The sequence below is a fragment of the Leptinotarsa decemlineata genome, unplaced genomic scaffold (genome assembly GCF_025532065.1).
Source record: "Leptinotarsa decemlineata unplaced genomic scaffold, Ldec_3_MD MMD2_P_RNA_scaffold_6, whole genome shotgun sequence".
Lineage (NCBI taxonomy): Eukaryota > Metazoa > Arthropoda > Insecta > Coleoptera > Chrysomelidae > Leptinotarsa > Leptinotarsa decemlineata.
Genome location: NW_027412533.1, coordinates 4,633,170 through 4,646,192, shown reverse-complemented (window position 1 = coordinate 4,646,192; position 13,023 = coordinate 4,633,170). Strand labels below are relative to the sequence as shown.

General features: G+C 31.9%; 1 protein-coding gene across 3 annotated transcripts; it reads left to right on the top strand.

Annotated features, from left to right (window-relative positions):
• Nucleotides 1-260: 260 nt before the first annotated feature.
• On the top strand, nucleotides 261-10,977 carry Traf6 (TNF-receptor-associated factor 6). Of its 3 annotated transcripts, none has more exons than XM_023158953.2 (6): nucleotides 261-626; nucleotides 690-996; nucleotides 6,882-7,033; nucleotides 7,089-7,319; nucleotides 7,371-7,512; nucleotides 10,565-10,705. In XM_023158953.2, the coding sequence occupies exons 1-5, from the start codon at nucleotides 436-438 to the stop codon at nucleotides 7,510-7,512; spliced, it is 1,023 nt and encodes a 340-aa protein (XP_023014721.2). In that variant the 5' UTR covers nucleotides 261-435; the 3' UTR covers nucleotides 10,565-10,705. The 3 variants fall into 3 exon arrangements, with proteins under 3 accessions (XP_023014721.2, XP_023014720.2, XP_023014722.2); XM_023158952.2 differs by having other exon boundaries at nucleotides 262-626; nucleotides 7,371-7,508; nucleotides 10,565-10,977; XM_023158954.2 differs by having other exon boundaries at nucleotides 488-626; nucleotides 674-996; nucleotides 7,371-7,508; nucleotides 10,565-10,977.
• The last annotated feature ends 2,046 nt before the right edge of the window (nucleotides 10,978-13,023 follow it).

Sequence of the window (13,023 nt, the reverse complement as noted above, 5' to 3'; positions counted from 1 at the left end):
CATAATAGCTCTTTTATTCAATAAAGTAATAACCTGTGAACTAGAAAATACCAAACGAAGCCATCCTCATTTCCGTCAATTGTTTATAGATTTAGATGTATTCAAAACGTAAAAAAAATCAATTAACTCTACTGGAAGCAGTTACGTATAAAAAAGAAATAATTCAGGTTCGATCTACTGATTATCATGCAGTTGCTGTCTGTAGACACTTGTAGAACTCTGTTTCATTTATAAAAAAGGGGATTCCAAATCCAATGACTGATGATTAATGATGATGTATGCTCATTATTGCTCATGCTTTATGCATATCAAACAGGTGGGTGGGTTTGTCCCTGAAAGCAAAAATAGGTGGAAGTTTGGAGATTCGTATTACTAAATAATTTTCTGACTTGTCTAATGCTTTTTATCGGAATACGTTGATCAATCTTTAAAAAAATGGCAAGTGGCGATCCGTCCTGTACCAACAAAAGCGATTCTTCCCTAGCTCAGGAAAGTTCAATCAACGACGCTTATTCGGCACCTGAGGCTAGATTTGAATGCCCAATTTGTTTAGCTTGGCTGAGGAATCCAGTCTTGACCTCATGCGGACACCGGTTTTGTAAAAACTGCATTTATTCCTGGTTAGAGTAAGTAAACATGAACCGGAGGAAGGGTAACTTATCTCTAGCTTCAGTTTTATTTGATTCAAGGAGGGAAAGTGCTTGTCCTGTTGATAACATGAAACTGAATCGAGAGGACATATTTCCGGATAATTTCACTAGACGTGAAATATCTCAGCAAAGAACTAAGTGCCCCAATATTATCCGTGGATGTTTGGTGGAGCTTTCACCTTTAGATATAGAGTATCATCTGACCATTTGTGAGTTTAAGCCACCAGAGTTGCCAGATAATGAAAAACTACGATGCTTATGTGTCGGTGTCGGTTGTGAAGAGAAATTTGAAGATGAGCCCGAGTTGCAACGGCATTTGGAGCAGCATATACAAAAGCATATATCCGTAAGGTTCATTCATTTTTTTTATTGATAAAGTTTGGTAATAATCTTACTTTTGATTTTCCAAATATTTTTTGATTAACTCACCATACCAAATATGTAGCAACTTTCATTTTTCAACTGATATTGTTTAGTTCATTTAGATAAAGAATCTATCTAGCGGATCTTTTGTATGTACTCATGGATGTTTACAGATGTGTTACACGTAAGCAGTGACAACTAAAATACGTACAATATGGGAGTTTTTTAATTAATAAATATAATTGAAATTTGACCTCCCAGTTGGTTATTGCTTGAAAACTAGATGAATACTTACTACTTTAGTCGTTAAATGCTATTCTGGACCTTGATATTTTGATATTTTTCAAGAATTAAAAAATGGATTACCTGGAGAAGTTTCTAAAATGTTCCAAGGTAAATCTCAAATTTTTAATTTCATACTCCTCCACCAAATTTTAGCTCTTTACTGTCCATTTTTTGGAACTTTCATATTTCTGATCAATACGAAACTTATATGCAATATCTTGAAGGGAAAATACTTTTATTGACCTATAACCAGAAAAATAAATTAATTAACCTCTGGAAATACATCGTTTTTGGTGCAAAGTTCTTCTAGTCTGCTTAATCCAGTCAGTAAGGAAGTGGGTCTGTTGTGATTGATTTTAGTAATTACACCTGATTAATGTATCAGCTTTCTTTTAGATATTTTAGGTTTTTCTGCCCATATGCCCAAAACTATTTTTCTGTTTGAGTAAACAATAAACAGGTTTCAAATATGAATAAGAACGGTAGTGCTGAAATATTTAAGGTCTAGGAGTGGTTCCTAAAGGATGTTCTGTTAGAAATGCCCACAAAAGAACATTTAATATACATTAGATGAGTCTGAATGTAATATAATCTTATAAGTTGATTGTTACTGTGTCACACTCAATTTTATCTTTTGATATTTATATTCAATCAATTGATATTGAATCAGTCAGCAACAAACAGAAACCAGTGCACAGCCAATTTCTTTTTTATAAAAAATGACAATATTAAACATTTTCACAGTAATACCGGGAATTCTCTCCAAAGTGTCTCTATCTTCTATCAGAATTTTCAGTGTCTTAGAAACAAAGTTTCAGCTATTGAACATCTTCTGAACCTTAACACTACAATAAAGTGTGTCTGCCTCACAGAACATTGGCTGACACAAAATGATATTGATCATTATAATTTTCCACACTTCAGAATGGTAAGTTACTTTTGTAGAAATAACAAAAAAAATGGAGGGTCTTGCATTTACATATACAATGATATTAATGCCATTGAGGTCACTGATATTATTAAATACTCAACAGAACAGATTTGTGAATTCTCAGCATGTTATGTGAAACATCTGAATCTGATAATAATAAATGTATATAGGACTCCTGACTATAAAAATCTGAATCAGTTCCTATTTTTGATGAACAAAATATTAGAAATTGCAGATAATTTTAAAAATAATGTATACATTTACTTGGTAGGTGATTTCAATGCACATTTAAATGATATCAATGATTTAAGTACTCAAAAGATAACACAACTCTTCATGTCATTTGATCTACATCAAATGATAAACGAAAAAATCCATATCAAAGGAAATTGTCTTGATAACATATTTAGTAATAATGATCTTGCCAAGGTATCCATGGTGCCTCTAGGACTATCCGATCATCCCTTGGGTTTGATAGCCAAAGTTGAAGTGGACACAGTGAATGTAAACTATTAAGAAAGTATACAATTAATAATATAGAAACACTAAAGTCATATCTGCAAAAAGAAGATTGTTCCAGTGTATATACAAGAAATGATGCTAAAGAAAAATTCAGTAACTTTGAAATTTCATTTATGTTTTATTGTAATATTAGCTTTCCACTCACTAAAGTAAGATTTGAATCGAAGAGAGCATCAAAATGGATAAGTCCTGAGGTTACAGCCTCAGAAGATATTTTAATGCTTGCATATGGTATACAAAGGCAAAATCCTTCTGAACAACATAAAAACATCTATAAAACTTATAAATAACAATATCAAGAGTCACTATTGGAGGCTAAAAAAAGCACATTACCACAGTATATTAGGCAAAACAGATAATTACAGCATAACTGTGTGGCAAATCATTAACTCCGAAACAGGTTGGAAAAACAAAATCTTAAATGAACCAGAAAATCTAACAGCTGATCAGATGAATGACTTCTTCATTAATAACATGAACACAACTCTATTGCACTACCCAAAATCTGATGTTGACCCTATTGCTTTTATGGATAAAAAATAAACACAAATAAGTCAATGTTCTTTAGGCCTGTAACAACAGATGAGGTGAGAATGATCATAACTAAGTTAAAAAATAAAAAAAACTGAAGATATAAATGGTGTGAATGTTTTAATCATAAAGAGTGCCATTGAATGTATAACTAAACCGTTAACAGGTATTATCAATACTTGTCTAAGTGAAGGCTACTTCCCTCAGCAAATAAAAATTGGTAGAATCCTGCCAATTCATTAAAAAGGCGTTCGTTACATCCGAACCAAAATTTTTTCGACAGATAGCAATACTGCCAATCTTTTCAAAGATTTTCGAACACATAATTTACGAACAACTAGTAAAATATTTAGATATAAATAATCTTCTGAGTCTTCATCAATTTGGATTTCGGAAAGGAAAATCGACGTCTGATGCAATACACTTTCTCACAAATAGTATAAATGACGCCTTTGATAACCAAGAAAAATATGTGAGCGTTTTCACAGACCTCACTTCAGCATTCGATTCTGTAAATCACTCGATTTTATTGGCCAAATTAGATTTCTACGGAGTGAGAGGTGTCTGCCTGGACATGATGAAGTCATACCTTAACGGAAGATATCAAATTGTTGATCTAGGAAATACCAAAAGTGAAAAAAGAAAAATATCAACAGGAATACCACAAGGGTCAATATTGGGGCCACTTCTGTTTCTAATCTATATCAACGACCTGCCTCACGTGATGAACTCGTCAGACATAGAAACTATATTGTATGCAGATGATGCAACCTTGAGCAAAAAAAAATAGGTAAAATAGATGATCCTCAATGATCCATACTGACATATTAGAGAAAGCTCGATCATGGTTCACACCAAATGACTTGATTCTCAATGAACAAAAAACAGAAACTCTAACTTTTGAAACAATTTGCTTAAATCGAGATAATAAAAATTCTATCAAATTTTTGGCAGTACAAATAGATTCCAACCTGAAATGGATAGACCATATAAATAGCATGTGTAGTAAACTCAGTAACATAGTTTTTGCTATCAGAAGAATTAAAAAAATAGTAAATCAAAGTGCGGCACTTGCAACATATCATTTACTTTTTCATTCAGTCCTTCGGTATGGTATAATCAATTGGAATAATGCATCAAAGGTACATCTTAATAGAATATTTGCCATTCAAAAATCTGCAGTAAGAAGCATAATCTCTGCCAATTATGATGAAAAGTGTCGACCAATATTTGCAAAACTTAAAATAATGACCCTATACTCAGTTATTGTCTATGAAAATCTGCTTCTTGTTCAACAAAACTTGATGAATAAAGTTGCTCACAAGGATATATACCAACATGATACAAGAAATAAATCAAACCTTGTTCCTACAGCTAATAGGTTGAAAAGAACAGATAATATAGGAATTAAGCTATACAATGCCTTATCTATCGAATTTCGTAACGTGCCATTCAGAAGATTCAAAAACTTATTGAAGAAAATATTAACCAAACATCCTTTATATGAAATTGATCAATTTTTCGAAGTTATTCAAGAAGAAGGAGACACTTTTGTGGTCAACTCCCGAACTTTTACTCAAGTTTGATTATATATATGTTAGATATGTGATTTATAATTTGTAAAGCTCATGGCTTTACGTTTTAGTCAATTTTTGTACGATTGGAATTTTATCTTGTTTAACTTGTATTTTTTTGTAACTCTAATTTATCTACAAGCATTTTTTAGAAACTATATTGACGAATCTTATCCTCTCAAACCTATTTTAGAAAATGTATTGACGTGTCTAAAAACTCTGTGTTTCTTGAGGCTAATAAAATTATTATCATTATGATTACCTTGTATTAGTCTACCAAATGAAAATATATCTCATTACGTTCATCAGACTCATTTTTGAAATTGTGAGATAGTTTTTATCTGCATACATAAAGAATGCAGATTGAACCGGTTATTTATCTAAGTCATTACGATACATAATGAATAGTATGGGGCACAGTACAGGTTTTACAAATATTGAATGGAGCTTCCTACTTAAAAATTACTCCTATATTTTTTTTACTTTTGGAATGAGTTTCCCCCATACTTAGTTTGTGAATTTTCAAGACGCATCTTATTCACTTTAGTACAATGAAATACAAAGTGTTTCAAAAACATGTAAAATAGTTGATAATTTGTTACAAAAGTAATCAAATTTATTATTATTATTTATGTTTGGACCTAACCTTGGAAACGTCGTCTAAATGCCTAGCGGTTTTTATTGACCTTGCAAAAGTATTCGACACTGTGTCACATGACATACTACTGAGAAAACTCTTTGGATATGGCATACGGGGGAACACTTTACAGTTGATGCAAAGTTATTTATCACAGCGGACACAGAGTAAAAATCAGTAATGAAATCAGTAAGCAGTTGAATATATCTGTTGATGTGCCTGAGGGAACAGTTTTGGGACCAATTCTGTTCGTTGCTTACATAAACAGTATTACACAGATCAGAGATTTTCAGGGGCACATAGTTTGCTATGCTGATGACACAGCCTTAATATTTAAAGGTGAAACATGGCATGGTGTTTTACATACTGCAGAAATAGAACTGCAAAAAGTACTGATGTGGTTAAATGATAATTTACTCAGTTTGAATGTCAAAAAAACCAAATTCATGACTTTCTCACTGAATTCGAGTACTCAGCCAAACAATATCGAATTGTATCTACATAAACCTAGTTGCGTAAACCAGTTATTCTGTAATTGCCCCACTATTGAGAGAACAACATCCATGAAATATTTGGGTGTAGTTATTCTAGCAGAATCCATAATTCGATATTGTATTATAGTATGGGGTGGTACTTTCAAGAATACGCTGCATTACTTACAATCGGTACAAAACCCGCTACTGAAAATAATATTGAAAAAAAATTGGCGCTTCTCAACGGAAAAACTTTACAAGGAAACTAAGTTATTAAATGTAAGATGTCTGTACACCTACCAGTGTTTAATATGGATGTTCTCAAACATTAACAGATATAGAACTAATATATCCAGACCCACAAGATTCTCAGATAACTCAAATATCCAAATACCAATTTACAAAAAAAGCCATACGTAGAGATTCGTCTTTTTCTTTGGTCCAAAACTATTCAACATGCTTTCAACAAACCTGAAGAATATCAATGATATAAATAAATTCAAAACTGTCGTAAAACAATATCTTATCGAAAATACAGTAATAATTAATATTTTTTGAAGAAGAAATCAATACAGCTGTTAACACTGCCTCAAAAAACCATTGCTTTTTTTTTTCGACATCCCCTCTTTCTATGTTTTCTATGTATGTATTCATCTATTTTCTACTAGTGTGTACTAGTCATTAAATGTCAAATTAATATTTATTTGTACACTTTAAATTTTGTTCATGAATGAGTGAATAGCACAATACAGGCATTTGTATGCCTATGGTGTCGTTTACTCATTCAGAATGAATTATATAATATGAATTATTTTATATGTATAGTTGTACTTTAGAATTGAGTTGAATAAAAGTTAAAAAAAGTTGAAAAAATGTACTTTTGAAAAGAATGTAATAAGTTTTGTCGTTTTTCAGCTGTTATCACAAGCTTATACAAAAATAACTTTGAACGGCAACATGGCTATTAGTTCTTCAGCTATAGCTCAGCAGGCAAATTTCTGGGATCCTCCTGCTAAAAATGAAGCACACTCTATTGCGATTGATGATAACCTCAAAGAATTATTAAAGTCAGTAGAAGCCCATTCTTCTTGTTTTATAAACTGAATTTCTGTGATTTTTCAGAGTATTATATGAAAAAAATGTATTTTTGGAACAGAAAACACGGGAACAAGATATAATAATAGCAAATATGTCTCAACAAATTTCGTCCATGACGAATTTGTATCAGGTATATTGCAATGGTTGCTATTTATGGTATTTCATTGATTTCAAAAACAAAATCAACGACATGAGACAGAATCCTCGTTTGATGCACTACAGTCCAGGGTTCTATACTTCAGTCAATGGTTACAAGTGAGTCGTTAAATTTTATTAAGAACTTAAAGATGTAATATGTTGTTTTAGGTTATGTATCAGATTGAATTTGTCTCCGAAAAACAACAATTATTTGTCAATTCATATACATGTTATGAAAACTGATCATGACCAAGCCTTAGATTGGCCCTTTAGTGGAAGACTGATGATAACTGTGGTTCATCCAGAGTAAGTAAGGTTCTTTTTCAATTTTAATATTGATATAGGATATTAATTTTTTTGAATGTTTCTCACACTAAGGGAGCTAAAACGGCAGCTTCAATTCTAAAAGAACCAGAGCACAAAGTGTGTTATTTTTTCAGAATGACACAAGTGGGTTAAATGTACACTATAACAACATTTTTATGAAAGACGTGGATGGGAACATTACATAATATATTATACATACATAAATACAATAAATAATTTAAAGACTGTTATGGATTGTAAGAGATATGAGATCTAGTTGAGGAATTCTTCAAAAGTGTATTTGTAATTTTTTTGACAACACCTATATGTTTTTACAGTTTTTCACATTTTATGGCAAAATATTGAAAAACTAGCATTCATTCACCTCACAACTTTCGTGAAATAGAGTAGTACGATACTGTGGTGGTAATAACAACTGTTTGCCTCTCGTATTATAGTTATGTGAACGTTCAGCCATGTTACTAGATCTCTGTTCAACAACATACACACAGGCTTCTTGTATACAGGTCCCTGCCACTATTGAAATATTTAATTCTTCAAAGAATTCCCTGCTCGAGTCTAGTTTTGCCAATATTCGTATGACATATTTTTGTAAACACTCTGTTTACAGAAGAACAGTTATCCCATTTCAAGATGTCGTATTTCAGGTAAAGTTGGAAATTAGCATAACACAGGATCAGCAAAATCTTCTTACTACAATGATTTGTTTTGAACCTTTAACAGCATTAGTCTTTGATGTATTTAATTTGTTTTCATACCACTGAAGAACATGTACCAGAATATTTTCGGCTGCAATATAGTAGTACTTTCGAAATGTAAATTCTGGTACTTGAAATCTCAATACTTGAGCTTGAGATTTCCATATATCTATCCATCATCTACGGTCCTCTCACCTACTTGATTAATTGCTCCTTGGAAGAAGGAGCAGAGCACCATGTAGAGTTTAATGAAAGCAGATCAAAATCCAAAAATTGTTCCTTCAGGTTCTATATTGGGTCCACTCTAATATACATGTAAATCATTTCCACAGTGATGTATGCTGCATTGTTATTGATAATTCAGGAAATTATTAATGTCACAGTTGATGAAGCATTTGACAAAATAAAAAGAGCTCAAAAAGGGTTCCTATATTATGGTCTCATGTTAAATGAGAAAAAGACTGTGCTTCCACCTTTCAATCATCTAATTACCACTTCAAATCACAGTTTACTGATCTGGTGAGGGGAAAGTGATTTCAATAGATTCATTACACATCAGATGTTCCAAATTCTATTCATCAAGATCAATTTTGACTATCAAGAATTATATAATGTTCCTATGTATAAGGTCTTTTATTAAGTGCTTCCTATCTTTAAATTCAAATCAAACAAAGTATGTGAGATATTATTGAGATTTTTTATTCCTTTGAAAGACCTATATTAATGCCGTTATATGTGAAATATAAAATCGTTGAAATATCCGCCACGGCCAGAAGCGCATCTGAAACGTCCAATTTTCCATGACATTGGCGCATGAATCAGGCTAAATTTGACCGATAGTATGGGCTATGTAGTCTTTGAGAACCGCTGTGGTTTGTGGCTTATTTGCATACACTTGCGACTTGAGAAAACCTCACAAGAAAAAGTCTAAAAAGTCAGATAGCACGATCTCGGTGGCCAGTTCACATCACCTCCATGTGAAATGACCATGCCTCCAAATCGCTCGTGCAGAATATCCAATGTGGCATAAGGTGTGTGGCACGTAGCGTGGCATGAGGTGTTCTGTAGAAACCACATGTCATTGGTGTCCAGATCATCTATGTCAGGCCAAAAGAAGTTGGTAATGAACCTTTTTCCTGAAGTACGAAAAATCACTCACTAGCAGCGCTAGTAGTTCGGTAGGGACAAACACTGCCTAATCCTCATATGAACATATGGTAAAGTGCAATTAAAAAAAGAATGTTTTTAACAGAAGAAGATGTTCCTGGAGCAAAACTAAAATTTGCAACTATAAAGGATAACAAAGTTGTAACATTAAAACGTTGGCTTGCATGCCGTAATTTGAAAGTAACTGAAAAAAAAAGTGAATTAATAGACAGGTTAGTAGACATACTCTAGTAAAAGAGTAGCAGTAGATTCAAACTGTAATAAAAGAAATTTAAAATAATTATGAATTTCAGATTCATTTCCGAGTGAAATATGAATCAAATATAGATGGTAATGAAATAAATTTAATTGAATATAATAAATGAATATAATTTAATAAACGATTGAGGTTATATCTCATTCTAATCAATGGTAATTAATTATGAAAAATTTACTATTCATTTCATGTTTAGAGAATACATATGAATATTTATTTATTTTTTGCACTGTTAAATACACTCTTCTCGAAGCATGTATCCATTTCTTACATCTAACCTCATTAGTATGAGGTTTTATATATGGTATAAAAACACGTTTTCTTCCAGATATTGATTATCTGACGTACAATTGCAAAACAGCAATGCTTTGTTGGCATTATACTAGCACAAAATAATTTTTTATATCAGATTTATATTTTTAAATAATAAATTAATACTACGTAAATAACACTGTTTTACATGTAAATAGTTTATTGTTTGTCCCTACTACTAGTGCTGCCTCTCGTGATACGTTTGCTGTACTATTCTCAGGAAAAAGGCTCATTATCGACCTAAAGTGCTCGCCATCAAACGTGTTCATTTGAAAATTATAGAACAAAACTTCAGTAACGTTAGTTACAAATACAAGTGGTAAAAAAACATTAGTTTTATTTCTCATTTTTCATGATGATCTACCACTTAGTAACGACTACATCCATCAATTTACTGAAATCCAATATTTGTAATGAATTTCTTATATAATAGAGTGATTTCATAAGAGCAGAAATTACTCTTGATTCTCTTCATTTATTAATGCTTGAACTTATACGTATAATCATTATTATATTATTATCAAAGGAATCAAAATTAGGTGCAATGCTCCAGCTTCACAAGTTGAGAATAACCGTAATAACGTTACTGAATTTTATTCCAGGCAATCTTCCAAAAGCATAAAGGAAACCATGATGACCCATCCAGAGTTGGATGCTTTCAAACGTCCTGAGGAAGATATAAATCCAACGGGATTTGGATTTAAAGAGTTCGTCTTGGTTAATGAACTTATAGACAACAATTTCATTAGCAATAATCATTTGCTGATAAAAGTTCAGGCCCAGACAGTGTAACAGTGTTGATTGTTATATAAAAGTAATCTTTCCCAGCTCAGTGTACTCGAATCAAGGATAAATTAATTTTATCTCTTATATAGAAGACTGAATGTTGACTTAGAATTTCTCTAACATTCCAGTATTTCTTTATCTCTCTTGAGATGAAGTTGATAAGTGATCTATTGTGAAAGTATGAGATTATTCCCAAATATATATATTTTTACCATGGTATCAATGATTATTACAGCCTTACATTATTTCAATCCTTTCTAGATGTGGAACAGAAGAGCTGTTGTTTACAAGTTTCTTTTGGTTAAAATGTTTATATTCTTTGGCCTTTTACTCGTAGTTCCAATGCATTCGGAGTGAGGGCTTACCAGCAACATTATTCAATGATCTTATCACGATGTTTAGAGAGAGACTTTCATGATAAAATCAGCAGGTAGAAACCTGACAGAGTTTAAAGTAAAATTATATGATGCAATATGATCCATAAAGTATCCAAGTGATACTTTATGATGAGATTTTTACTAAACAGTTTACAAAACCGCAACATGTGTTTTGCTATACATTTGCTTCTTCAGGCGTGTTTCAGTATGAACATGCTTGAGGCAAAGTGATACCTTACACTTTTTCCTCCAAGAAATTGAGTCATGACACTGATGACCTGATTTTTTTTCTCCATTCATGAAGAAAACTCTTCACATACCATTGTATTTGTTTCACATATTTTTTCGAACTTTCAAAATATTTATCATATTCCTAGTAATTCTAAAACTTGAAATATGTATAAATGAGAAAACTCGGTAAAATTTCTGTTAGGCTACAGCTACACCCTCGTATTAAAAAAAATGGGGGGACTTAACTCATTCTGATAAGTATATTACAAATTCAAAAGAAAATTCAGTGCTCTCCATTATTTCCAAAGTTAAAGCCCTCCAAGTTCTGAAAATTGCAACTTTCCACCTTTTTCTTGCACAATTTTAACTATAAAACAAGTTTTTATTCACCACATCACTTCACATTTTATTTCACCTTCTTTGGCACTTTTCAGATTGATCCAACATTTTTTCTATAAAATCTTTATCATTATACGGAGCTGCTTTCGGTGATAAATCCCCATTTTACGTTTTTGAGGTTGAGGTTAGCGTTAAAGTTTGGTATCACTGATTACTATCAAAGTGTTTTCACCCTCATTGTTGAGATCTTCAATTGTTTTTTCTATATTAAGCGAAAAATGGATTTAAGAAAGTAATATTGGATTATATGCCGCAAAAGAAACCAATTCTGTGATGTGATACTACACAATAGCTTTCTCAAGTGTTTTCATACAGCAGAATGAAAACTCTTGAGAAAGCTATTCTGTTAAAATCCGTTATTCGTTAACCAGCTGTCGCCCCCTATGAACAACAAAGCTCAGAAGTCGAAATTTGTGTGACATAAGGATAATTGAGGTCTTACCCTTTTACGTGCGATTCCAGCACGGCAAAACATATGTTGCGGTTTTGTGAACAGTCCAGTGAAAATCTCACAGTGAAGTGTTACTTGAATATAGGTGAGTGCATTTCAGGTTAATTTTGATAATCCAATTTGGAAACAATTTTATAGATGATGAAAGATGTATTCCGACCTCAAAAAAATGGCTAAACGATATTATTGAGGTTTTGTCATCAAATACTTCCAAACAAACTGAAAGAGTGAAAATATGCTCGTTTTTATTTTTCAATGGGAAGAGAGATCCAATTATTTTATTGAACAGTTCAGTTAGGATCAAAGGAAAGAACCTATAAACAATTAAATTCCTGTATAATTATTGGTTAGTTGAGGATTCTGAAGAAGGTATTTTAGTTTGTGCATTTTACACTAAATTTATGAAGATTTTAGTGGGAATCCTAGAAAAATATAATGAGATTTTATATAAGATGAATTAAACAAAAGCATGCTCTATATTATTCATTTCGGTCAAAGTAATTGGGAATTTAATTCTATATTTAAGTTGGAGTGATTGCAGTAACAATACTGCATTGAAGAAATCAAATTGAAATACAATACCTTGCTTTACATATGTAACAAAAAGCGAAAAGTGGGATTGTTGAAGAAAAAAGCCAAAATCATCCTTTGCAATTTCACACAATCTGCTTGAAAAACCACATTTTGGAATGCAAAATAAACAAACAATCATGCATCTTCATGAAACATATCGAATGTAATTTCCAGAAAACTATGAAAACGTGTATTGAGTGGAAAGTATCGTTTGAATGAATATTCTGACAGGTAGCTAGTAAAA

What these genes read in the sequence shown, in the direction of transcription:
- Traf6 (XM_023158952.2), top strand. Translation starts at nt 436, where the DNA reads ATGGCAAGTGGCGATCCGTCCTGTACCAACAAAAGCGATTCTTCCCTA. An exon ending in TGCATTTATTCCTGGTTAGA is followed by an intron (nt 627 to 689) that starts GTAAGTAAACAT and finishes ATTTGATTCAAG; the next exon opens with GAGGGAAAGTGCTTGTCCTG. An exon ending in ATATACAAAAGCATATATCC is followed by an intron (nt 997 to 6,881) that starts GTAAGGTTCATT and finishes GTCGTTTTTCAG; the next exon opens with CTGTTATCACAAGCTTATAC.